The 26,484-nt window shown below is 41.9% G+C and overlaps 4 protein-coding genes and 1 long non-coding RNA gene across 8 annotated transcripts in view; 2 read left to right on the top strand and 3 right to left on the bottom strand.

The window, feature by feature from the left end:
* The window catches only part of LOC4802454 (uncharacterized), a 39,620-nt gene extending 18,210 nt beyond the window's left edge, over positions 1–21,410 (top strand). The window contains exons 2-5 of one of the 2 annotated variants that reach the window (XM_015182329.2): positions 1,336–1,387; positions 18,122–19,102; positions 19,161–19,462; positions 19,530–21,410. In XM_015182329.2, coding sequence (XP_015037815.2) covers positions 18,205–19,102; positions 19,161–19,462; positions 19,530–20,984 — 2,655 coding nt within the window. In that variant the 5' untranslated portion in view covers positions 1,336–1,387; positions 18,122–18,204 and the 3' untranslated portion in view covers positions 20,985–21,410. Of the gene's footprint in view, positions 1–1,335; positions 1,388–18,121; positions 19,103–19,157; positions 19,463–19,529 lie in introns of both variants that reach the window. The other variant, XM_003736691.3, reaches the window with a different exon arrangement.
* On the bottom strand, positions 2,598–3,233 carry LOC26532220 (uncharacterized). The gene is made up of 2 exons (XR_004468942.1): positions 3,136–3,233; positions 2,598–3,074 (listed from the first exon to the last, which is right to left on the bottom strand). It is a non-coding gene; the product is annotated as an uncharacterized lncRNA (long non-coding RNA).
* Positions 21,411–21,456: 46 nt separating the features above from the next.
* LOC4802453 (GILT-like protein 1) lies at positions 21,457–23,083 on the bottom strand. Of its 2 annotated transcripts, none has more exons than XM_001359333.4 (4): positions 22,370–22,664; positions 22,011–22,301; positions 21,776–21,913; positions 21,457–21,675 (listed from the first exon to the last, which is right to left on the bottom strand). In XM_001359333.4, the coding sequence occupies exons 1-4, from the start codon at positions 22,481–22,483 to the stop codon at positions 21,565–21,567; spliced, it is 654 nt and encodes a 217-aa protein (XP_001359370.2). In that variant the 5' UTR covers positions 22,484–22,664; the 3' UTR covers positions 21,457–21,564. The 2 variants fall into 2 exon arrangements, with proteins under 2 accessions (XP_001359370.2, XP_015037814.1); XM_015182328.2 differs by lacking the exon at positions 22,370–22,664 and adding an exon at positions 22,953–23,083 and having other exon boundaries at positions 21,462–21,675.
* A 13-nt stretch (positions 23,084–23,096) lies between these two features.
* LOC26534041 (GILT-like protein 1) lies at positions 23,097–24,028 on the bottom strand. Its single transcript, XM_015182327.2, has 4 exons — positions 23,914–24,028; positions 23,723–23,854; positions 23,344–23,640; positions 23,097–23,285 (listed from the first exon to the last, which is right to left on the bottom strand). Exons 1-4 carry the CDS (start codon positions 23,980–23,982, stop codon positions 23,169–23,171), a joined length of 615 nt encoding a protein of 204 aa, XP_015037813.2. The 5' UTR covers positions 23,983–24,028; the 3' UTR covers positions 23,097–23,168.
* A 938-nt stretch (positions 24,029–24,966) lies between these two features.
* Positions 24,967–26,387, top strand: LOC6897605 (zinc finger protein 664). 2 transcript variants are annotated; one of them, XM_033379206.1, is made up of 2 exons: positions 24,967–25,625; positions 25,676–25,816. In XM_033379206.1, the coding sequence occupies exons 1-2, from the start codon at positions 25,066–25,068 to the stop codon at positions 25,770–25,772; spliced, it is 657 nt and encodes a 218-aa protein (XP_033235097.1). In that variant the 5' UTR covers positions 24,967–25,065; the 3' UTR covers positions 25,773–25,816. The 2 variants fall into 2 exon arrangements, with proteins under 2 accessions (XP_033235097.1, XP_002137750.2); XM_002137714.3 differs by having other exon boundaries at positions 24,970–25,625; positions 25,696–26,387.
* Positions 26,388–26,484: the final 97 nt, after the last annotated feature.

Genomic DNA, 26,484 nt, shown 5'->3' with positions numbered 1-26,484 from the left:
GCCCCGGCAGCATGGCTAATCGAAATAATAGTGGGACCACCCTAGGGTGGAACATGTCCAAATTGAATCTACATTCTTTTGGGTAGCATCATTATATTTGACCCACTTTTCGTCACAGTAGTCGTCGTAGGCCTCGGGTGCTCTTCGCGATGTGTCTGGAAGTGTGACACATATCGGATGGCAAAGATCAATTAGCTGTGGAAATGGACCACAACTGGGGCAGAACGTCCCACCGTTCCACCGTCCCACCGTTCCACCGTCCGTTCTGTGGCATTAGTTCCACTGCTAAAAGGTGAGCCGGGAATGACTCTTGGAGTGTTTAGACAACTGTTGAAACAGTGGCAAAGTGCGGAATCATGTTTGGGAAGGGGGCTTTGCTTTTCAACACGCCGTTTTGTTTTCCTACTACTTTTCTCTCTCCTCTATTTTGGTGCTTTATTAGCCACACTTTTCAGAATTGTTTGGCAAAAAATACAAAAAACGAGGCAGGCAAAGAGGGAAACAAGGTCAGGCCCAGAACTTTCCCAAAAAAAAGAAGACAGCGGCGACAGATACGCAGCAGCCTCAGATGCAGAACAAACAATTAGTGAGGTCTGTGTGTGTCGTCTCCCCGAGGAGATTTGTATCTGTTGCCTCGCGCGTTTTTTCACACTGCTCTTTTGGGTTAACGTTAACCCGTTTGCCAGGCCCGGCCGGCCAATTACATTACCCCGCCCCATAAGCCAATCCACCAACATGAATATACGTATCTCTTAAAACAGAACCCAACAATTGCTTGATTCATGACTAAAAAAGAAGTCTGAAAACAGCTGGAGAAAGAGGAAACCGAGCAACAACCTACATAAAGTATCTTTGTATCTTTTGCAGTCTCTCTGTCTCTGTCTCTGTCCGTGTCTGTTTCTGTTTCGGTTTCGGTCTTGTGACGCATCTGTGATCCCCAAGAAATATAAAGAAATACAACTGCAGCTTGAAGTTGTTGGATGCCTCTGTGGATGCCACTTGATTGCTTTTGATTGAGTCTTGTGTTTTTTCTGTGCTTTGCTTCCCCCCCTCCCAACCCACATTATTTCCCATTGAGCAAGAGTTTTGATTTCGATTTTCTGTGATTTGATTTGATTTGATTTCGTTTCTTTTCGAGACGATTTTTTTGTTTTCATTTTCAATAAATCGCCCCATAATTGCACGCCCCGTGGTGGGGGGATTACCAATCCAGAGGAAAGGTCTACCCATGTGAAAGCTGCCATCCACGAGGCGTGTGAAAACTGCTTTTCCGAATTGAATATATTTCACCATGTTCCTCAAATATTTTAATCGTTTTATCTCTCTCTTTTGCAGGCTGCACGCAGCACCCTTCAAAGATTTACTTAAGATTTGTGGAATTCTTCAGGTAACTATAAAACCTACTATATCCTCAATGACGTGCAGACCTAAACACTCCCTAAAAAAACAACATTGTTGCCTCAGTTTAATGCACGTTCCATCCAGCTGCAGGCTCGGACAAACTATTCATAACTCACGTGCACGCAAACAGTGTTGCATGCCTCACTGCCTCTCTCTCACATTTAGAACCTCAAATCAAATATGGGTCAGTTTCTTGTAGAGTGCGAGAGCAGATACAAAGTAGTGTACTTCTTGCATAACTGTCCTATAAATGGGGTATACGGTGATGCGAGTGCGGCTTAAACATCATTTAGAATAGCCAGAATGAGCAAAATGTCTCCTAGAATGTCTCTCGATCTCTCTCGCGGAGTAGCTTAGCAGCACAGGTCACCTTTGCAAAGCTTTTCTCTTAAAAAACTAGTATTATTTTAGTATTATTTCGGTAGCCAAGAACTTTTACTGCTCTAAAGTATTTCTATATGCTTTTAACTTAATGTTTATAATATTTTGTCTAGTATTTTTGTTTAGTATTTTGCTTTGTATTTTCTAGTATTTTTTCTAGTACTTTGCCTAATATTTTGTAGTATTTTTCTAGTATTTAGTAGTATTTTTTCTAGTATTTAGTAGTATTTTTTCTAGTTTTTTGTCTAGTATTTAATATTATTTTTATACTATCTGGCGGTTATATTCCACTGACTTCTATAGCTGTAAAAAGTATATCCCCACAGAGAAACAGAGAGGTATTTCTTCTTGATTTCTTTTCTTTTAGTAGTACAATATTTGGTTACAGAGCACTCTTCTAGTCCATCATTTTACACACAGAATTTTAGTCTTAGTTCTAATTGCCGCTAGTCATACGAGTAGAATAAGCGCGCGGACTAACTGTTGAGCGGCACTTAAATGCTAATTTGCGGATTTGAGTGACCGTTGAGTGCCTTACTGTTCCCGTGAGTGTGTGTTTACTGCCTGCCAGCACTGTGTTTTTGTCTGCGTTTTAATTGCATCGAGAGAGAGAGACCCATTTAAATGTTGGCCCTTTTAGCCCCGATTCTCTCGGTTTTTGCTCTGCCGCATGCCGCATGCCGCGTATCGATGGCCTGCCAGCCTTTCGAAGCAAATTGCAATTCCACGCACAACAAATGAGGTCGCCAGAGATCAACGATCTGTATCTCATTTGGTTTATGTTTCTTTTTTTAACCGGTAATCCCGTGTGTAACTGATGTTTTCAACGGGCCAGAAGTAGGCCCATCAGGGCTTCTTTATTACCATTTCTTATTGGTATCTGATTCAGTTGTTAAATTAAATATATAGTCAAAGCATCATAATACGAATGATCCGTCCATACAAACTTTATGGTATCTCCGATGCGTACCAAGGAATCTCTATATTTGAAGGCCCAAAAGATAAGTGGTACCACCATGACGATCGTGACCACCTCCATATATGAGATCTTGTATTTTTTTTTAGGGATCGAAACGAGCCCGTCGCAGCGTAGCTCAAAGAATACTCCACCTTGCCGAATATACTTCGGGGAAAGGTCCGGAGGAGGATCTCGCACTTCTTTCGCTGGCAAATGCTTTCGAATGATCTCTGGATCAATAGCCCAAACAGGTCGCTTGACGTGCACCGATTCTCCTGCTGCCTCCCACCTCAGTTCATCTTCAGACAATTCGCATATAGTATCCATGGCAGATCTGAACAAAAAGAGTGCAATTATAAAAACAAAAATTTTGTTAAAAAAGTCGAAATACTAACAGAAGTATAATTTGTGCTGCCTTTGGAGTTGTGTTCAAAGAATGAAAGATTTTGCTAGACCTAGTATATATGTACATAAGTGACAGTTTGGAAAACAAGAAAACTATCGAGAAACAGCAGCCAACATCGATGATCGATCCATGATCCATCGATCCGCATTCGAGCATTACGGTCTGTAGACTTTGAACGTTCTTCTTGATCATTTCATTCACTTGGGACTACGATAATCCAAAGCATTATGAAATGCTATATACTCGAACTCGTTTAAGTATACATCTGAGGTCGTTTGTTCATGCTTGGTTGCCTGCCATCGATAGATCTTCGAAATTGCATTAGAGAGTAGAGAGATATCTCCCGATTTTCAAACAATGCGAATTTGTCAACGGAAATGATGAACGGCCACAATTGCCGACATGCAATGAATATAATTTTGTTTAGATCATAAATTTGCGTCATTCTCCTCTGCATTTGTACTCCTCGCATTTTGTATCTCTGAAATTGCGCAATTTCCCCTCTCAGAGTTAAGTATCTCAATTACTGTAGATTTTCATGGGACTTTTCCTACTTCTTAACGTCCAAACTTGTTCCTCTAATCGGCTTAATACGGCAAATCGCTTCAGTAAACACACTGATCCTCTCGTAATACGATTATCTGAACTTTGAACTTGAACCAAGCACAAAGTGCTCACAAATTTGAATACATTTTAACTCAAATGTGAATACATTTAGCAATCAATGCGGGAATGACAAAATGTGTATAAATAAATCAATTTCGCAATGTCAGCCGAGTGTTATTCCCCCCTTACCAGAAATAAAAGCTACAATCGAAGGAAAGATATCGTTTATTGTACGTTTGTATCTTTAGAGAACGTGATGTTTGCTCAAAGATTCGTTTATGTTGCAGTTTGTTTTATTTTGCACTGATATTTGATAAATGTTTTGATATAGCTATCAATGTGTAATGGAAAATCTATCCTCTGTTACTGAAGATCTATGTATATATTCGGTCCCCCTCTATTGTCAAAAGATCATTGAATTAGAAAGCACTGCTGATAGTTTGTTTGTTCCACATGCTCAGATATATCTTTCCACTGATCTCGCGATAGAATCATCCACACAGCTGTGGTAAAAGTTTTGCTAATCTCATTCTGTGCCTCGTTTTTGCATCAAACTTTATGTCTCTGGACTCCGGACATGGACATGAACATGGCTTGTCTGAGTTTGGTTTTGGTTTTCAATTTCACTTGGACGAGGCGGCACGTAGCCGGAGATACTACTCGCAGACATTTGACACATCACCTGACATGTCAGCCTGGCCTGTCGGTCTTTTGAGCGCAGTGAGAGTTTTTCCAGCGCCAACAAATTCTTTGAGTAAAAGTGAACACACAGAGAGAATTAATCCGAAAACGAGCTCAAGTTCAGCCGACGGCCAACGGCCAATGGCCAGCAGGAGGCAAATTGTTTTGGCACATGCCAAAAATAAAAAGCTGAAACGATTAGAGCCAGACCTGTCTGCGGATGGCCGAAAAAAGAAGCATTATAAATTCATTAGGCAACAAAAAATCTTTAAAAATCTTTAATAATTATAGTTGGAAACGAGGAGGATCTTTGCCGAATACTCGAATAATTCTTTGTACCTCGCGTGACGCGTTTCGTTGGATTTTTATTTTTGTTTTGATCTAGCCAAACCACAAAACACAGAAAAAACCAGCAGGGCCCCCAGGTGATAAGTTCATTTATCTGCTATACATATTTATTGTTTTTCATCCGACGCGTGCTCCATTGAGTCTTGTGTTAATTTGTAATAATTAATTTGCGAATGGGCAGAAGCTTATAAATTATTATTTTTAACTCCCTTGGACACGACTGGAAATACCTGGGAACAACTGGGAATATCCGGTGTTTTCCCGCTCAACTTTCCTAGAAAGTAGCTGGGGAGCAGAGAATTGCAAGCATTTATTTATTGTGGTTAATATTTCTGGGAAAATATAAATGATAACTATGTTCTACGTAAGAGATCTTTATTGGCTAAGATCGGATCAATATCATAGCTCTACTCTCTCTCTCTCCCAGTGTGACTTAGCAGAAGACGGGGAAATATCATTTCTTGAAAAAAGCGCATTACGTAGAGTAGAAGAGATTTAACCCAGAGAGATTTAAACTCTAAAAATCCCCTTTAAGCTCTCCAGAGATAGAAAAAGAAATAAATACAAAAAAAAAAAAATTAAAATATAAAGTTTAATTATAATTAAACAAGAAATAAAATTAAACAAAAATATAGTGTCGAGTCAAGTGTGATTTAAACGTTCCACCTGGTTTAATTTAAAATTCTGGGCCCTTTTTATTTTAAAAACATTTCATAAACAAGGTTTAAATTTATTTAAAATACTTTTTTAATTTAATTAGGAAAGAAAGTAATTTACTGATGTGTTGATTAATTAACAGCCCTCGTTGATTTATATATACAGTATTTATTGTTATTTTTGCATACCTCCTTTTCAATTGATTGCCTTTCGCGTCATCAATTGCCAGCCCAACCATTTTGCTGGCATGTGTGTTCGCTTTCAATCATCGTTGCGCTGGCCGACTGCACAATTACCGCGGCCAAAACGCGGAATGAGGCAACGTTTTGGCATACCTCAAATTGCATTTAACCGAACACGGAAGATGGCAACCCCCCCCCCGACCCGCCTCGATGGTTGCGTGTGCCACATGCCACTCCACTGTCTGTCGATGAGGGAGGTACTGGGTCTGTGTGCCTCCAAAATTGCATTCGCTCGCTGCAGCCTGGCCTGGCGGGGCGGGGGGATCTATCTATATTTAAACGGGTTAATGTCTGGAACGGAAAAATCTGAAAATAAAACAGAGACGACAAGGGATAAGGCCCCTGTTAAAGCCCACTTCATTATTAGCCATTATCTTTGTCATGTCATTTAGTTTAATATCAATGTGCCCTGCACATTGCAATATAATTTCTAATCCCAACCCCCCTCTGCTAAGCGTGTGCCTCCAAAGCCCACGTGTACTTTGAGATATTCCTCAATTTTCTACCGGTATTTTTCCAATTAGAGAATTGCGCACTTTGAGTACGGTTCTGTTCTGTTGTGTTCTGTTATGTTCTGTCGTTGCTTATGGCATCTGACATGCATGACACTCGCTTGGCCTGCCATTTCATTAAGTAATTAAGTAATCGTGTAATGGTGGCTAAGCATAAGCTCATTTAATATGATTACCCCTTGGGATCACAGCGGTTAGAACTGCGTAGAAAGATACAGGATAGACATGCATACTATTTCTGTAGGTTATTCCAGAAAAGATTCCAATTTTTTTAGATTTTCTAAAGGAAATAATTTGATTTGTATTCACAGCCTCAATATTTATTGCAAATGAAGCTGCGGTTTGCAAATTTATAAATAAATGTTGTATTGCTGATATTTTTACACCATTTAAATATATATAAATATTACTTGTTAATTGAATTAAATCTTGGAATATTTCCATTTGCATTTAGGGAGCTTTCCATTCTTAAGGGTGGAAAAATCCCTGTTAAAATTTTGTATCAACTCCTTACTTTCGATTGAAACATTTCCACTCATTTGCCATTTAACCGCAGCTCAAAAACTACTCGACCATATCTCGCAGATACGTAGATCCATCCATGCATCCATTACTTGCTACAGATCGAAAGATACGTCTGTTTGCTCAATTCGTTAGCCCGTCATGAATGAAATCGACTGACTTGGCTTTTAGCGTAGTGCCGAAAAATAAATTAGCAGAGAGCCGAGCATAAATCAAAAGCAAGTCACTTAATTTTACTTTAATTCATTTTTTTTATTGTGCCAAGCCATCAATAAATGCCTTTTGGTATTTGATTTGGCAATTTTTCCTTCAAGATAATTTCATGCGCATTTGTTTGCTTTTGCATTGGGGTTTTTTATTATTATTATTTTTGTTATTGAAATTGGAATTGCAAGTGGAATTTGTAAGCAATTCGAACGTTAATTGAAATTCAATTCAAGTCCACGATGAATCGAAGTAAGTGGAGAGCACCCAGACGCCAGGGTTTCTGCGACAATTGCAATGCAAAAAGATTTTCTACATTTTTCTACTTTTGTGTGAGATGCATATCAATTGTTCAAATTTATAGCAACACTAATATATACATATATAGTAAAGAAATAATAGAACTCGGGCTGTACTAGCTGTTAAGCTACTCTGTGAGAGAGAGAGAGTCATCGTTTATCTACGGCTTTGGCATTGGAGAGGCTTGCTTCACATCTTCTTGAATAACCCTGTATTCTCTGACTTTTAGTAGAATTTATTAAACGTTTATTAAAGATTATTTTATGGCCTTCTTTATGCACATTTTTTTGATCAACTTGTTCCCCTTTTCTTTTGAAAGGAAGGAAGGGCTTATGTTGAACTTCTTTCAAATCAGTTGCCCCATCAATCAGTTGTCCCAAAAATCAACCAAAAGGAAGACAAAAATATCCAAAGAACCCTTCAGCAGATGCCAGATGAATGCATTTATTAGCAGCCGTCCTTCTAGATCCGAAAAGATCAGATCGAAACGGAATGGACCCCAATCCGAACAAAAAAGCCCCAAATGTAACATTTTCTGTTTTTTTTTTTGGCAGTTGGCTGGACACTGAAAAAATTAAAATAAAACTAAAAAAAAATCGGTATGGAGTTGGAGTTTTTTTTTGCAAGCAAAAATTTTCTCACGTAACAAGTACAACAGGCCCCAGACCCCCAGACACGGAGCTGCGGGAAAAACTGAGCAAACTGAAAAGCAGAAAACCAGAGACCAGAGACTAGAGACCACAGACCGGGCCAAGTAAATTGCTTGTGTGTTGGCCAATTTTTTGGCGTCTGCGCAATCCATAAGAGGGCATTAAAGTGGTGCTGGCTGCTGCTGGCTGCTGTTGGCCGATTCTAAATATCAGGCAAGGCGATTGCAAGTAGCAACAACAACAACAACAACCTTGGCTAATGGCCAGTCAACGGCAACTGACACAGGCGATATCATGCACCCCGTCTTGGAGGGGGGGCCCAAAAGCTCAAGTTAATGGCTCACTGACTGGCCTTTCCATTGCATATTCCTCGTCCGCCTCTTCAAACTCTGCTGCAGCATGTGTGCCTGCCTGGCTGACTGGCTGCCTGGCTGCCTGCAATTTGCTGGCCCAAAACTATGACTAAGCCCTGCTTATCTTGGCCAAGAATTTGACTCTTGCTCTTTTCGCTGGCTCCGCGAGTACTCGCATAAAGTATCGGAATTTGAGTGGAAAATTTTCACACGAAATTCAACAAATGTTCGTTAATTGCTTGACAAAATAAACGAATAAACGAGCCAAGCAAACAGGGGGACAAGAATTGGCATTGGTCGAGAGATCTCTTTGATATATCAAATTATCATTTTGCACCATCACGATGATCGCTTTGGGGCCGCCTCACAAAAAACACTTGTCTATCACTTGTCCGTCGCGCAAAGGGTGTCAACGAAACACCTCTAGAAAATGTATTCACTCCACTGTTTTCGACCATAATCCCATAGAGCTGGAGGAGAGACGACAAATTGCAAGAATAAAGTACAGCTTTGTTGGAATATTCCTCAGACCAGCGGTGGTCGGTTTTGTTTTTGCATTCTCGGCATCGAGTCGCAGGTGTCTTTTGATGTAATATAAAGAGGGAACTCCTTAGAGAACTGTATAGCGATTAGTCAAAACTAATTGAAAATTGAATCTGTATATAATTTTCATTGATATGAGTCTGAATAAAAATTTATAACGAAAACAAGACTTGATTTCAGGCGAGGAACTATCATAGACGGCACGTGTATTTTGTTTACCAACGCTTTTTTATGCTGTATTTAATCACGGTATAAACTTTGATTCCAAAGTCTGTTTTAAAGCATTGGAAAACTTTGATCAACCCAAAAGTTTCCTATACGCCTTTTACGATAGCCCCACAAATAAATTATAACAACGGAAAGGTATACCAATATTGTAATAAAATCATTAACGAGTCATCAATGTGGATCGATATTGAACAACAGTCGCCAGCTGCCGTGACTAAATGGGGGGATACTCTCAAATAGCGAAAACAAAACCAGAAATATGATAAGATTAGAGGAGTTCCACGAGTAGATATGATAGGGCTTCTCCCAGCAAACAGAGATGGGAATTTATGGAATAATCATTGGGAACTCTGGATAATTCAAACTGTGACCAAACTGTGTGTTCCACTCCAAAGTCCTCATTTATGCACAGCCATGTCTCAAGTCAGGCACATACTTGTACGTAAAATAATAATAATAATAATAATAGTGATGATGACAACCCTTTGGCTTTAGCCATGAAGTCATCTCCCGTCGCCCATCGAGACACCACCTCAGGGAATTTGTGTACAACGCCATATTCCATATTCGTATGAGACACGACACTCGATTGGATCACAGATTCTTTCACTAATTGTTGTTTACAAAAAACTGACCATTCCCATAGCCATTGCCGTTTCCAGCCATTCTCTGGATACATTTGCTGGCTATTTATTTTCACTTTCCGCCTGTTGGAGATACACAGAGAGAGAGAGATGGAGAGGATTGTTGATGATAACCAGCCCAACCTGTCCCGTGTAATCGTTAGCTTTTTTAATGGGGTTCGGTTCGGTTCTAACAGAATCAAGAATTCGATTTAATCGAATCGCAGCTGGTGGCTCCACACTGGGGATCTACAATACCTGTTCGAAACCTGTGCTTCGTTATTCAATCAAATATTATTAATCGATGATGCACACGCTAAGACTTGGGCACAGGCTTAGGCTCTTCCCACCTGATAATTATATTTTGAATTTGATTAATTTTTTACCAGGCTGCATTTTTCCTTAATTTTTGTTTGTGGTATTTTCTAGTTTAAATTCGTTTTTTGCTGCTTCTCCTGTTAGCATTGATGTGATAATAAATAAAACTGAAATCGTGTTTGAACGTTCTTGAGTTCCTTTTATTTATGGCATTCATCATTAGACGCCAGCATGATTTGAATGAATAAATAGAGGCCCAGAAGCCCGTAGCCTGTGGCTGGGACTGTGACTGCGACTGCGGCTGTGACTGCGACTGTGACTGGGTGTGAATAATAAGGAGGGAGTGTGCGACTCCTCCTCCCCATCCCGAGTGACTGGGGTACTTAAGTGGCAATGCTTTGTGTTGTGTCCAGCGGTAGTTCCGCGTTGGGATCGATCCATTCGAAATGCTATACTAAAACATTGCCTAACCATCGGAGGGGATTAAAAATACGTATTACATTGGCAGAGAAACTCTCTCCCCCTCTCTCTCTCTCTCTCTCTGTTTCTCTCTAAGCCGATCCGATAATTGTAATTCCTGAGCTCCAACTTTTACCGCCTCGGGCTGCACTCGACAGCAGATAAGATTGCAAACAAAATTAATTAAAAATATCAAAAGTAGACAACGGCCAAGGCAAAAGCAACATCAAATCAAACTATAAAATAAAACTCGAAATTCAATTATGAACAATGCCTGGATGTTGCAGCCATGCAACAAAATGTCAAATGGTCAAATCAAAGTGGCTGTAAAACTGTTGAGGGGCTTACGAGGGGCCTCCAGGATCCACTGACTCACGGGCACAGCAAATGATTCATTTGTGGGGTTGGACAAAAGAAGCTGACTGAAATGTTTTCCAAAACGGATGGCAATCTGTAACTGTAGTTCTGGGAAATATTCAACAAAATTCTGGATGTCTTTAACAACAGTTTCCATCTTTTAGGGAGCTCCCTCAAAGCAGTAGATGGTTCTGTTAAACCAAGATCTGTGAAATAGTAGAAGAAAGTATTACCCCTCTAATTCTTCTTAAGCTCCATAGATCTAAGCCCAAAGCTACTCGAATAGGGTATCGTACACTCTGTAAATGATATTTTGCAATCCCAAGTAGAGAAATTGTTTTGTTTTTTTTTTATGAAGCCACAAGACGAGTGCCAGTACCATCTGGCGGGGCAATATATCAGCTGGACTACAAGCTGTGAATACAAATGGTTGCCAAACTGTACGACTACGAGTACGAGTACGAGTACGAGTATTGCGGCAACAGAGAGGCATCATTGCAATGCAGTTGTTATGGCTATACCCTAGGGTATAGAGAGGGTATTTCTATTTCGAAATGCACCAAAGATACCCGAGAAGACAGTCTGTTATTCTCCCCCAACTTTCAGCTTTCATAAGATCAAATCACTATATAATATGGACCAATGGATCTGCCAGGGTATCCCTTGTTTCGACGCCTAGAAACACACACACATTAGGCATCATTTTGCCGGGGCTTTTAGCATGTTTTTCATTTCAGCCATTGCTCAATTAACCCGCTTAGACGGCATTTTTTTCTATTAACCAATAAATTGTTGGGGCCCAGCAAGGGGGAGACGAAGATGACAAACCATTTACATGGCACGCCCACAAGTGCCCCATTGTGACGTTGGGACTGGCGGCAAAACACACACAAAATAAGCGGCGACAAATTTGTATGGGAACTACGAGTGTTTCAGCTATGTGCATAGCTCTAATCTCTAATAATAATTAGAAAAAAAAAAAGATCTCCACAGAGCTTAACTTTCTCCCAGAGACACATTCGCGTAGAGGCCGCGAGGCACTTTAATTAAAAAATTGCCCATGCATAAATATTTGCCTGGTCTTTGGTAGATAATTCTCCACAGATCTTTATTGTTTGTCTTCTTAAAAGGTTTTTGTTTTTGTTTTGCATTCTGCTAAACAAAAAAATATGAATACGCATAAATTATAGCTAAGAATTCGATGTATTCGAGGGGATCCAGTTAATCCAGTTGTATTTAGCAGTGAATATGATTCATTAAAACATAAATGGAAAACAGAACTCGACTGTGCAGATGATGGTGCTGTAACCACGAGTGGATAGACATCTAAAGCCAATGAAGACCATCCCACGATCGCCTGTCATAGCCGTTTTTATAAGCAGTATTACAAAGCACATCCAAGAGATGTCCACGGGCCCGTCGAGCGAGTCTTCTGGTGTTAAATGATCTGTGGATTGTACTGGAACTGTTGATCAGGCTTTGGGTATTTGTAGTACTCTGGCGATATATTTTACTGGACTTGAGCAAAAACATAAACGAAATATTAAAAATACAATATAAATTGTAAACAAAATGATGTCAAGGCATTCACTTTCAAAAAGAGCCAAGAAATTATAATACAAAACAAAATGTATGAAAGGGGTTCTCTTTTTTTTAGAAGAACGAAGTGCAAATACACTACTGCTCTTGAATAGGCGAACAGTAAAGGGTTATGGATCAAGTACTCCTACTACTAATAAGCTCTAAGCCTTTGACACATAATTTCTAGACAGTTTTGTACCCACATGGAATGGTAATAAGATTTTGCTTTCGATATTAGCCCTTGAATCTTTGGATGTACGATTAGTAGATAGAATTACTGAATACCTTATAGTATGGATATGATTTCCCGCATAAACGTTATACTCTCTCTCTCTCCCAGTGCAGCTTAGTAGTAAGAAATGCCATGCCTGATGGGGTCAAAGGGTGTACCCTCTGAAAAGAGTATGAAAAAGAGAATTACGCAGGCATACAAAATATATATATAGTATATACTCGTACATATATATAATTTGTAAAACAAAAAACCTGCTGCGGCTACTTCAACTCAATTAACCCACCAACAGCAGCCGCAGCATTGTGTTGGATCAACTTTTGAGCTCCCATTAAGGCTCCCCTGTCGCTGTCGCAGCCCGCCCTTCCCCGCAGCCCCTGACCTCATTAAACCGAAACATAGTACTCTCGTAAATCTTCCTGGACCTCTCTGACGTCCGGCCGACACTATAACAAATATTTGCCATGATATTATTTCACTCCACGTTTTGTTCTTTCTGCCAAAAATTGTTTCTGCTTTGTTTTTTATGGGACAATTTGCTTTATTTCGGTCTATAAAAAGAAATTAAAGCAAATTGCGGGGTTTTTTTTTCGTTAACACTATTAATTGTTAATGTCTGGGGATTAGGTAAGGAGAATTCAAGTGAATTTTGCCACAGCGCAAATAAAAGTAAAAGAAAAGACAAGCCAAAAACCAAAACCAAAAGCCAATGTCATTTATTTCTTTGTTTTGTGATGAGAACTGAATTTTAAGTTACGGAGTTACGGCTGAAGGTTACGTACGGGAGGAGATAATCTTGATAGATTGTACATGTGTGATACCATAGGGGTACAATTATATGAATAACATGGTCTAAAACATTCGATTAAAGTGCGGGGGAAGTGTAGGCTTCTTACAGAAGTGGAGACGAAGGATATAAGGGATCTCTTAGCAGTAAAGAGTGGAGGGTACACAACATCTCTGTCCATCTCTGGGTCTAACCCAGGCAGACTCCTGAGAAATCATTTAAAAACAACTAAAGTCAACAAACGATTTCTACATAAACGCCTTCGAAAAGGGATTTGTACGACTGTAGGTGGTAAAACCTAAGAAGATTAAGCAGTTGTAATACTCTGAATTTCCCATTCAGCTACCTGCAAGGGAAGCACAGCACCAGACATTCCCACGTTACTCAAAAGGTACTCGGGAAAAGGGCTGCCAAATGCCACCACAAAACTCCGCACTTGATTTCTCTCTCTAACGAACGACAATAATAATAATAATAATAATAATGGTAATGCTAATGATGCTGCTGGGGTTCTGGCTGGACTCCTTTTGAGGTGTGGTGTGGTGTGTCTGTTTGCCAATCACTTCCATACAAATTTATGGCATACATTATAGTTTATTCAATCATTCAATTAAATGCATTCCAATGCGTTCGCACGTTGACTTCCTTTGCGCCTTACTCTCTTTGTAACTCCTCTGTCTGTCGCCCGATCTCTACTCCGAGTGGGGCACATGACACACATGCCCAAAAAAACAACAAACAAACAAACAAACAAAAAGTATACGTACTCGTACGAATACGAATTGCGAAACTGTTTAATTTAGTTGCGAGTCACTTTTTTTCGTATTTATTTTGAGACATTCTTTGGAGCCGCCGCGGCGGGCCTTGTCTGGGGTCCGAAGCTGCGGCTGCGGCTGAGCCCCCCCGATCAGAATTTACGATTTATTTAACCTGACACTGGCAGCCACACACCGAGCCAAACTTAGAGCTAGAGCTAGAGCCATGGCTAAATTGATATTTCTCTGCTCTTTTGAGTAAACATTAGAATCAACTTTTTCGAAATTTGCTGTTGACACAGTTTATGCCCAGGCAATCGGCCGGCTGCACCTGAGTATCTCTGTATCTTTGTATCTCTGTATCTCTGCGGGTCCCTGAGCGAGCGCCGCTAAGAGCCAGGTCTTAACAATAATAAATTGCATTCTCAGATGCCTGGTCTGGCCGGGTCTGGCCGGGCCTGGCCTGGCCTCTATTGAGAACTCTCGAGTGGTTCGAGTGTTTTCAATCTAAACAAATAACTTGGTTGTGGTTTTTGCATTTTAAGCAGCCTGGGAACACACACACTGGAGCTCTCTGGAACCCAAATTTAGCTGTTAACAAGCTACAAATATGAACAGAAAATGCTTAAAAATATACACTTTTGATAAATGACTTGGCAGTTTGTCTCCCCAGCCAAAGCTGGACAAAAGATTGCCCGAAACAGAAACAGAAATAGAAACATCCGTATAATATAAGTTGAAAGCGTTTACCATTATTATATGATATGATGATCAATCAGGTGGTAGCATTTCGAAAAAAGTAGCTAAAAATGTGCACAAATCAAAGGCTGACATAAGTAAAAGTCTTTGCTAATGATTGGCATCTGTTTCGATCATTAAATAGTATTTATTGAAACGCGATAAAGTTCTCCAGCAGCGCGAAAGGAAGTTGTTAAATTTCTCCCTCCATCTCGCATAAAATTTCGTCTTTTTTCAGACCCTTGGGCGCTTTGAAACGCTCCTGGCGTGATTTGATTAAAATTTTGCACACAAAACTGTCGTCCACATGGCAAACACTTCCTCATTACGCCTTTTGCATTATTCTTTTAAACGAGCGCTCATTTTTGTATGAAAAGTACAGTGGATCGTCTGTTAGGAGGAAAAATTCGACTTGGAGAGTCTTTCGGTAGGGGAAAATCTGTAAAAAAAAAACTACTGCTACTACTAAATTTGTATAAATATCTGAACTTACTTTTCAAGCTAATGGATAGTTCAATCTTAGTGGAAATTATCCATCAAAGGGGGATCCATCATTGGGGATCTTTTAGTTTTTATGAATCATTACAGTTATAAAGAATTTTAATTCTATCAGAGGTCTATACCTCTAAGAGCTTTACTTCCGATAATAGCTAATAGCTATAATAATAATAATAGCTATATAATAATAATAATAATAATATAATAGCTGGGAATAATAGCTATTCCCAATCTATAGCTCATATTTCACAGGAGTTGATGCTAGTTCTGTTTAGGTTTAATTCTTATTCTTAAATAAATCTTGATTTTTATAGAAGTTCGAACTATAGACGTTTGACTGTCTATTTATTTTGATTACCCTTTTTGTTTCGTTAATTTAATGTGAGTTGAGGTTTTTAAAATGCGCGCTCACGCCCGGTACAAAACTTTGCAATTATGGACACCCGGGGGGAAGTAGAATACAAAAAAGGTGGAAGAAAACCGAAGAAAAGGCATAAATGATAATGGCTGGGCTGAGGAATGAGGTAGGGCAGGGCAGGGCAGGGCTTCATACAAAACAATTATTTAGTTTTTGTTTTTTGTTTAAATTTTCTTACAAATTCAGCGCGCTTTCTTTGCCTTCTTTTTTCATCACGATGGTGATCACTGATCATGGTGTGGAGAAAACGAAAACGAAGACGACAGCGACAGCCGCCGATGTCAATGGCCCCAAGGGATGGGAATGGGATGGGTGGGATACCAACTACTGGGCTTTCTCATATATGTGTGTGTGTATCTATGAATGGAGATGGCAACCGCCCGCATACGTTGACATTTACATAGTACAACAAAGCATAAATGGATGTTGTGGTCGATGTCGAAGTCCCCATCGAAGACGAAGACTCGAAACAGCAAAAAAGTGAAAGCCAGCTACTTTATTGACTCCCCAAAGACACCTGCAGACACTCAAGGTCATTGCATAGAGAGAAACAACACACATACCCATACTTTTATTACTAATGATATGGCCATAGACCTGCCTTTTGTCCGAGCCCGAAGTTGAGGCTGAGGCTGAGCGTCGAGGCTTTTATCGGGTATCAACTTCCTATGGAATTGGCTTTTTTCTGCCGCTGCTGCAATTGCTAGCCAGCTAGCCAGTCAGCCATAAATTACCATAAATTCCAAGCCTTAATATTTATATTTCTAAATCACGAGCACGATTTCTTTTCAGCTTTATAGTTGGTCATAAAAATCAGAGTATATCACACGAAAACAGAACAGAAAATTGCGAACATGATTAGATAACCCACAGAGCCACAGAGCCACACAGCCACAGGTAGCAGACCCCTCCGATCAGATTTAGATTAGACCTAGACCACCGTATCCGTAACACACAATGATAGGCATGACCGTGTAGACTGGTGCCAGAAGCTAGTGTTTCCAATTGAAGATAGACCCCAGTACAAATATGATTAAGTGGTTCAAGTGCAAATCAAATCAAAACGGCTGGAGGATACGACTAGAGGATACCTAAACTATAATGTGTATAAATATGTATAGTCAAGGGAGAAATTTGGCAACAGTTTAACATAAACAACGCCCTTATCGGCGAGACTGTTGTCGAGCAGCGATATGTTTTGTGTGCCTTTCAGGTGTGGTTTTTTTTAAGATAAAATCTTGGAGAAATGGGGTAATAGAGGCAAGAACTAACGACTATCAAGAAGTTTCGGCAGACCTCTGAAAAATACCTATATGCCCTGGCCTCTCTACAAATTTAGTAGCTACCAAAATTACCTTCCAGAGACCTCAGTTCTAGCCACAGTGTCGCACACACAGAAGTGTATTTTTGCCGAGCCCCATTCTCGTGTTAGTCCACAGACAATTACAGGCACTGGTATTCGCAGGTATATTCCATATAGAAAATGCCACCCAAACATCTGCCTTTGTTGTTCCATAATTTGCGACACTTAAGCAGGGCCTTTCAGGCGTTTAAATCACTCTGGGATACTCGTAATAGTTGCATCCTTAACTAGCTGTTTAGCAAACAATTTGCTATCTGAATAATGCGAAAAACTTGGTAGTACTTACGAACCCCTGGCAAAGTCGTGTGGCAAAAAAGGTAATTATAATAGCGAAAAATATTTGCATATTGTAAGATGCTGTGAGAAAAAAACACAGCAAAATACAGCAGACAGAAGACTGTTTACAGCTGCCGGAGAAGGAGTGTTAATTATGCGGTAATTTATTATTACAATCGCGGTTGACACTCGCCTTTCGGTGCAAGTACTTGCCAAATCTTCAAATTGGGTGTGAATTGGTGCCTAATGAGGAGTGAAAGTGTGTGTTCGCCTTTTACCTTTAAATTGTGTGAACAAAATGAGAGTTGCAACACCTAATTGGGTAATTTATTTTAATATATTTATATTCTATTGGAGTTACCTTTATTTTAATTACCTTTTTGAAAGTATGAATAGTAGATCTTGAATAGTAGATATGTTGAACATTTTTATTTTATTTTAAACAAGTTTACTGCTACCTTTCGGGGCAACTTAATCTAGCTTTACATGAATATTAGATCACATATATATATATCACTCTTCGGAAGACCGTTTTTGGCCAAAAAAAAAATATTTAAATTGCAATTTTAAAAATAAAAAAAAAAATAATAAAAAAATAATAATAAATAAATAATTATTTTATTTTTAATTAAAAAATTAAAATCTTATAATTCCTTTCCTAAATTTCACTTCTGAAAAATTCGAATAATAGTAAACATATACTATTTCTTCTATTGCCTTTCAGATCTATCTAATTTTAACATGTTGGTGGATACAAACGGATTTTGATCCGAATAAGATATAGTTACAACAACAACCAAAATCATAATGGAGAACAGCAACAGAAACTCAACAATGGAACCCCCCGCAACGGAGACGGTCGGCTCTGATGAGGTGGACTTTATTGTGGCACCGCACAACAATAACAATGAGTACGAGGATCTGAGGAGCGTCAGTCAAGCGGTGATTAACACCAAAGCAACACTAACAATCGCACCAACAATCACACCAACAACAATTACACCAAACAACGAACCAAATGTTGCCAACAGCAACACCAACAGCAACACCAACACCAACAGCAACACCAACACTAACAACACACTGAAGAAGTCCAAGGAAAGGCGCACACTGTTCCACTTTGGCAGCAGCAGCAGCAAAAAATCAAAGGAGGAGACCAAGGCCAAGGAGTCTAGGGCTAGCCTACCACCCACACCCACACCAATGCCACTAGTTCCCATTGGAACACCGCCGCGACAGCACAAGTTCGTGAAGAGCAACAGCCTGGCCCGATTGCTGGGCAACACCTACAATGCCAAGAAGTTCGAGAAGCAGGAGCAAAAGCGCCTCGAGGGGTGCAAGTTCAACACGTACAGTGGTCGACGGGGCCGGGCAGGACCCTATCTGGAGCGCTTCAAGCGGGTGTCCAAAGAGGATGGCGACATCGCCGGCGGCGGCGACAACGAGACAGTGAGGGTCACAAATGTGGTTACCCTCACGACGGACTCGCGGGATCTGCAGTATGGCAGCCGGCAGGAGCACGTGGGCCGCCAGAGCAGCAGTAACCACGAGCAGCAGGATCAGATGAGCAGCTCGAAGGCCATGCGCACGCTGACCCGCAGCCTGGGCAAGTTGTGGAAGCGCACACACAGCGTGGATATCAGCACACCCGATCCGGAGTTCAAGGTGTCGTACCTGGGCAACGTGCTAACTGGATGGGCCAAAGGTGAGTACTCCTCCCGATCCGCTTACGAGTCCCGGAGCTAATTTTGTTCCTCCAGCAGGTGAGGGTTGCGTGGAGAAGCAACTGAATACGCTGTGGCGCAACTACACGCAGCACACGAAGCCGGATGTGATTATGCGACTGAAGGTGTGTGCCTCTGGGCTGAAGGCCACCACCCGCCAGCACGGACTCACCGAGTACTGGGCCCATAGGATCACCTACTGCTGTGCCCCAAAGAACTATCCGCGCGTCTTCTGCTGGATCTACCGCCACGAGGGCAGGAAGCTGAAGCACGAGCTGCGCTGCCATGCGGTGCTCTGTAGCAAGGAGAAGATAGCCCAGGATATATGCGACACCTTGCGGGTGAGTCATCCCTACTGCTCTTCGAATTAAACTCTTACTCATCCTTGACCTTCTTCGAATCTTGCAGGAGAACCTGGAGAGCGCTTTGCGTGAATTTAAGCGAGAGAAAATTCTTAAGCAAAACGCTCGTCTCAGCCTGGCCAACGCTGTCTACGACAATCCGAGCCTGCCGCGCCGCAAAATCATGCTGAGCGTGGGCGGCAACAACTATCGACCGCCGCTGGAGCGCTCCAAGTCGGCGCCCAAGCTGATGGCCATCGAGGAGGCCATTGGCGAGGAGGAGGGCGACGAGATCGAGGACACCAACGAGCCGGAGATGCGGGCCTGCTGTCAGCGCGACTCCTTGTACCCGGCCATGACTCTGGGACGGCGTCGCTGCCGTCGCGGCCACTCGATACGACGCACTGGAAAGATCCAAGTCCCTTGCTGTTCCCATCAGCAGGAGCTGGAATCGCCCAAGGAGGAGGCCAACATCATTTGCCCAGCGGCCATCAACGATGGCTCCGACTCGGACGACTTTGAGAAGCTGCTGAAGTTCGACACGACATTGAGCAACGAGCTGCTGCCGTACTTTGACATGCAGCTCCACAAGACCAGCAGCCAGAGCATGGTCAGCCTCAGCGAGCTCAAGGTCGATGAGGAGGAGGATGGAGAGCCGCTCAGTCTGCTGCCCACCATCAACAGCGATCCCAGCGCCGATCCCCAGGCTGACTACGACACGGAAGATCACGATGTGCCTGCCATGCGTCGCAGTGGCGTCTGCAGCGATGGCGAGGAGGACTTTTTGGACGATGCGGATGATCACTATTTCCGGCATGCAGCCATGCTGACAATGCTGCATCGCAGCTCCATGCGGAAGCTGCGGGCCAGCGATCAGGCCAGCCTTCAGTATCGCCATCAGGCCCAGTCCTCCATATCCTCCAATGCATCCAGCTCGACGACGGCGAGCACCTCGGCGGCGGCTGGCACGGGATCCGGGGCACAGCAGGGCCTTGTCGGGCCGGACAGTGATGAGGGTTCGATATCCAGCGGCTGCGAGACGGCCAGCACAGTCACAAACGCAAATCACGAGGAGTACATCAAGAGGGGTCAGGACCAGGGACCGGAGTTGGAGCAGGCGCAGGTGCTAGAGCAGATGATGATCTACCAAAGACTGGAGCAGCAGCTGCGCAACAACAGCGATGCCACCAACTACAGCAGTTCCAGCAGCATCACGCTGAAGCGGAGCGACGACTCCACTAGCGATGACCTGGATATGGCCGACAAGCCGGCCGGCAGGAATAACCAGAACATGCCGGACGATGGCTCTGATAGCGACGAGAGCGGCTACGTGGAGTTTCAGGAGAAGGAGCGCATTGTCCAGGCCAGCAACGAGCCACCACACATGGCCATGTCCCTGGTGAAGGTCGCCGTTAAGCCGCAGATACCACCAAAGCCGGCTCCACGCCGTTCGCTCAGTCTGAACGCGAAGGCAGCCACAGCTGCAACGGGAGCCGGCAAGGCTTCGGGCACGGCGGTCTAAGGTGGACTCCCCCGTCCCCGCCCCAGAGAGAGAGAGAGAGGAAGGGAGAGAGAATGCTTTAACACAAAGGAAACCCGTTTACAAATTGTTATTTCTGCGCACCACCCCGTCAGCAACCATAGCAAATACAAATACAATACAAAAAGTGCGAGAAATTTAATTCCTAGTTGTAGTCTATTATCCATTATCACCTAGCAAGTAGCGGATAAGTCATTTGTTGTTGGTTCATCGTCCGAGGAAGACCTAACGATATTATACATACGAGTATATATTTGATCCTTACCCAATTCGCATCCCATCATCGAAATTAATGAATTTATATTGTAAATATTACTAGAAGCCATAGGCACCAATTTATTACACGATTGGATTGTAATTGATGAACTGTATCTTATGTACCCATATAAATTATTGTCTGAAAATTCAGTGTCCGTTGTTTCAATATGTGTGTCCCCTAAGTAAGATGTTCTTGTTTAAGACGGGCGGCCGAGAGAACCAGTTTCTGAATATTTAATTTCATTCCAAAGTTGTGGCAGTTTTACATTGCATTGTATGTACATTTACTAGACTGGACTGGGCTTCACTGGCAGACTGGGGAGCCGCTGGGCAGCAAGTTTTGTTGACGCAACAAATGGCATACCGTGCCGCGGAAATCGCGAAGCGAATGGTCCTGCAGCTGCTGATTGAATACCTGTTGCAAGTGGAAAACGAAATCGAAACGAAAACGAGAAACCAGTTAAATGCTCCATTCGATTACGATGGCCGGCCGATGGGAGATTGAGAGTACTTACGCCATTGTAAACAATGGTGGGAATGAAGCTCGGCTGATATGATTTGGTCACCAGCTCCGCTTGCAGCTGCAGCTTGGTGCCAGTCTCGCTGTCTGCGCAATGGTCCACGTCGGTGAGGAGACCAGCCTCGCTGGCACACTGTGGTCGTTGGGACATTGGGACATTGGGATATGTAAATGGCTTGTTAATCATTTGGGCAAACACACTGGGCTGCGGCTTTCACCATCGCACATACCTGATCAGCGCGAGAAGAATCCAAGGCGAACATCTGGCAGACAACGAATTTCACTTGAGCCGACTGATTGGCGGTGCTGCTGATGACACAACTCTGGACACGATTGCCCTCGCACTCGGCGGGTCCATGCTGGCAGTGGAAGATGGCGCCGCCCTGCTCGGACCGGGACTTGCCGAACGGCACCAACTGGATGTCCATGTACTGTTGCAGCTCCTCGTGGACGGGTCCCAGTTGGTGCATGAAATTCCTGCTATCCGGACAAAGGGACTCGTACAGCAACGTGATGTGCAGCTAAGGAGATGGATGAGAAATCAATGTTTGCATGGGAGTTTCAGAGGTAATAGCATCTAGAGCTGAACCTTATCCGCCTGACGTTTTTCGCGTGGCTTTTCCTCCCGTTCAGCCCAGCAGCTAACGGTCAGCATGACCCCTAGCAGGAAACTCATGCTCAAGGCAGTGGGAAATTTTAGCATGTTGGGCAAATATTTTGAGCTATATCAGCGAAAATCGATTGGCCTTCGATGGGTTCCGTTCGAGAATGCCCGTTTATTTGTTCGTGCGCGCGGTGGTTGCCTTCAGGTGAATGCCAAGCCCAGCCCAATATTATGCGACCGTCGAATTCGATTTTAGTTAAACAACTGAGCGCAGTTTTGTCACATTTGGTGCTTATTTTCGGCCAGCACCAGAAGCCGGACCAGACAACAGCAGAGCATGTTCGGTGCGTGTCTCTCTTCAGCATTCTCGCTGGCAAGCCGGTTTCTTGAGTCAGCTTATTTCGTTCGAGCAGATACTATATTCCCGTGTTCACACCTTAAGCTAACAATGGGACTATGGTAAACAGTTTTGAGACCTGTTTTAGCACACGATAAACCGTATTCTGTAAATCCCCTTTTGCTGTATATCGAGACCGTTACACCAAGACTATAATCGATAACCTCTCACCTGCTTCAATTGAAAAAGACTCTGCTCGCACAATTTTCGCAGCAACGACTGGTGGTACCTGATGCCTTGCCATATGAAAAATATCAATATGACCGTTAAAATTATATTCACGCGGACACCTCCCATGTTTAGAAGAAAGGCAACTAAAGAGCCTTGAAACTTTACAGATGTGTATATCAATATTTCAATGTTGCACGGCTACCGTGAAAATGCAATTTAATGCTTTCTTTTAAAACAGTATGTTGGCTCTTCGATTCCAGTTTCCACTATGGCCCTGCATATACTCTTTTTGAGTTTATCAGTGGCCTCATCTTGTAGACTTTCATCGAATTCCTTGAAAAAGTTGTTGAAACATTATAAAAACTATATTCTCAATGATGATAGTACCTACATCATTGTATATTATGGCCGGAATTTGATCGAACTCGTACATGTTGGTGATTCTCTCGGATTGTTTCTGATATGTCCTCGACCGGCCATTTCGACCCATACATTCAGTAATATACCTCTTGATGGCCGATGATTTGATGCATTTTGTATCTATCTTAGTTACCAATTTTCTGTTTGTTATCTGACAAGTGACGTAGCTCAATTTTTCTAATTGGGTCATGTCGGTATGAAGAGCACAATCCTGAATTCTATTTCCCTTACATTCTTTAGGACCATGTTGGCAAACTGTTCCTCCATGCTGGTGGGCAGAGAGAGAGAGAGAGAGAGAGAGAGAGAGAGATCTTTTCGAATATTGTTCATAAACAATAGTGTTCACTTACCGAAGCTTTGCCGTAGGGAACCAACTGGAGGTCAATGTATCCATTTAACTTTTTGAAAACACGTAACAAACTTGTCAAATAATCTACAGAATCCACACACAAAACCTCGTACAGAACGGTCATTTTTAGGCGCTATGGGGATAACGGTAGCTTGTTAATATTAATCACAGAACCTACAATATAAGCAACACCTTTTGATCCTGTTCACATCCATGTGGCAAGACATGGCAAACCAGCAGCAAAAATATTAGCTGGGACATGTTTCACGGTTCATGTTTCAATGGCAACAAACAGTGATAAGGAAAATGTATAATTTTTAATTCAATTGGATTCGATTCAAATCTGAAGCGTAACGCGCGCTTTATAGTGCTTACAAAATATCTATTCATTGATATATGTATATATTAAGGTCGAAATTGAATTTAATGTTTATTTAGTGAATATTACTTACGGTATATCGGTATAATAATATTTTCCGTGGAATATATATATGTATAACTGTATGGCTAGTAGCTTAACTAAAGTTGTTAACTTGTTTGAATAGAGGGGGGGTCAAGTGGGTTAATACAAGAAATGAGCCTGCGGTCCAGGGTGACCATTTACGTATTTTTAATACTTTTCGGTATTATTTGAGGTCAAAATTGAACCGACGGTATAGGTATAGAATAGGCCAGTTAAGTAGAAAATTGATTCATCAATCGCATAAGGCTATGTGGGCAAAGCTAAATGGTCTATTTAGCTGGTAGTATTCGATGGAAAATCAAAATTGAGGAATATGAATAATTCGTCGGTATAATTTGAAAATAAGACCGTATATTTCGGTTTTTATTTGAATCGGGTATGAATCGCTAATAACCGGTTCACAACAATGAGTCCCATTCCATACTTTAAAATGATGTACTTAAATTACTGTACTTGGATATCGACTTAGGGTCTACAAGCATTATGTCTTCAAATTCCAGCAACATTGCATCTTTTTTTTTTTTTTTGAACTATTTTGTTTAAACGTTGTTTTAGTCAAAATGCAATAAAAAAAAACTAGTCGCTTGGAAAATAGATTCATTAATAGGAAAAATGATGTGGGCATAGCTAAATGTTCTATATAGTTAGTAATAATCCACAGAATATCAAAAACGAGGAATATGTAAAATATATCTTGAATTCGTTAGTATATTTTCGGTATATTTTTAAGATGAGACGGTATATTTCTGAGGGTCGGACGGTATATTTTATCGCTGCCACGGTCACACTGATCAAAAAATATCAACAAACAAAATTATAGCTTTGACGGCCCTCTTTTTCAATGCTTAAAGGCAATAAGTAACGTGGTTTGTGCCAAAAGGATGGCGGAACTATGTCGAATTTGCAGGTCGCATTCCGTGACTCTATTCGGCATATTTGACGAGCGTGAGCGTCGCCAATGGGAGGGGGAAATGGAACCGATTCTCGCCGACATGGTAATGGCATGTGCCGACGTAAAGATCGAAGCCGGGGATGAGCTTTCCCAAAACATATGCTTGTCCTGTATCCTCAATGCCCAAAGCTCGTATCGCTTCAAGCGAAGATGTGAAAGGAGTCACGAGGAATCTTATCTGGCGATTCAAACGCAATCCCATCAGGAATTACTGAGTATCAAGATGGAACCCATGCTGGATACGATAGAGTTCGAGGAAGAAAGTTTCATTGTTGAAGATATGTTTGACGCTGAAACGGAAGTCAAGCTGAAGCTGGAGGAGCCAATAGTTGAACAGAAATCTCCAAAAATAGAAGTTGAAGAGAAAAGACAGAAAAGACTGACCTCTGGAGCCCGCAAGCAGCTACAGGAAACTAACAAAGAGGCTTTTAAGTGCGACCTCTGCATCAAGCAGTTCCAGCGTAAAAGAAATCTTGATGAACATATGAAGTGAGTTTAATTTCAGAATTGATTCATGAATTGATTGATTCATGATTCAGAGTATCTGTTTCCTCCACAGAATTCACACTAGGTCCCACATTTGCCAAACTTGCGAACAGCGTTTCCTATTTAAGACGGATCTTGACGTACACATGAGTCTCCACAAAAGCAACCGACCATATCAATGCCCCCTATGCATGAAGAGCTTTGCAACAAGCCAAAATAGAACCAACCATAAATGCCTGCTGGAGGAGGATCGCCCCTTCAAATGCACTCACTGCCCGCAAACTTTTGTCCATAACTACTATCTCAAGGAGCACATGCTCAGCCACACCGAGGAGGAATCTAATAAGCCTGGCACCGGCCCTCACAAGTGCACGCACTGCGAGATTGGATTCCACAACAAGACTGCACTAAAAATCCACACTCTCTCTCACACTGGCGAAAGACCGCACACCTGCGCCTTCTGTGCATCTTCATTCCGCTCCAAACAGACTCTAAAAATCCACATTCGCATACATACGGGGGAAAAGCCCTACAAATGTCCCGAATGCCAACACGCCTTTGCCGATAACAAAAATCTCTGCAAGCACCGAAGACGCCACACAGACGACCGACCCTACAAGTGTCCCCATTGCGTGATGGCTTTCAGGGAGAAGCATCATATGAAACGGCATGTGCTGCGAAAGCATCGTACCAGTGAGAATGATCAGGAGTGATTAAAAAATGAATTCAGTGAATATTGTTGAACATGATGCAGATCAGATGAAATTTGATTTTTGAATTTATAAATTGTTACGAAGCTTTGTTTTCTTTGGGGGAAGGCCCGCTAGCCAGTCATCGTTTGCAGTTTTTTATTGTCGATTAC

Source organism: Drosophila pseudoobscura, chromosome 2 (genome assembly GCF_009870125.1).
Source record: "Drosophila pseudoobscura strain MV-25-SWS-2005 chromosome 2, UCI_Dpse_MV25, whole genome shotgun sequence".
In the NCBI taxonomy this organism is placed as follows: domain Eukaryota; kingdom Metazoa; phylum Arthropoda; class Insecta; order Diptera; family Drosophilidae; genus Drosophila; species Drosophila pseudoobscura.
The sequence above is the reverse complement of the archived record's forward strand: the minus strand, read 5'-3'. Positions and strand labels throughout refer to the sequence as shown.

Excerpts from the sequence above, each read along its gene's own strand:
- LOC4802453 (XM_015182328.2), bottom strand. The coding sequence starts at position 23,078 with ATGGGAGGTGTCCGCGTGAATATAATTTTAACGGTCATATTGATATTT. Across the intron at positions 22,302-22,952 it reads GTCTTTTTCAATTGAAGCAG|CTGCACATCACGTTGCTGTA; the intron begins GTGAGAGGTTAT and ends CCATCTCCTTAG. Across the intron at positions 21,676-21,775 it reads CCACCATTGTTTACAATGGC|GTATTCAATCAGCAGCTGCA; the intron begins GTAAGTACTCTC and ends CACTTGCAACAG.
- LOC26534041 (XM_015182327.2), bottom strand. The coding sequence starts at position 23,982 with ATGTCCCAGCTAATATTTTTGCTGCTGGTTTGCCATGTCTTGCCACAT. Across the intron at positions 23,641-23,722 it reads TTCCCTACGGCAAAGCTTCG|CATGGAGGAACAGTTTGCCA; the intron begins GTAAGTGAACAC and ends TCTGCCCACCAG. Across the intron at positions 23,286-23,343 it reads CGGCCATAATATACAATGAT|GAATTCGATGAAAGTCTACA; the intron begins GTAGGTACTATC and ends AACTTTTTCAAG.
- LOC6897605 (XM_002137714.3), top strand. The coding sequence starts at position 25,066 with ATGGCGGAACTATGTCGAATTTGCAGGTCGCATTCCGTGACTCTATTC. Across the intron at positions 25,626-25,695 it reads AATCTTGATGAACATATGAA|AATTCACACTAGGTCCCACA; the intron begins GTGAGTTTAATT and ends TTTCCTCCACAG.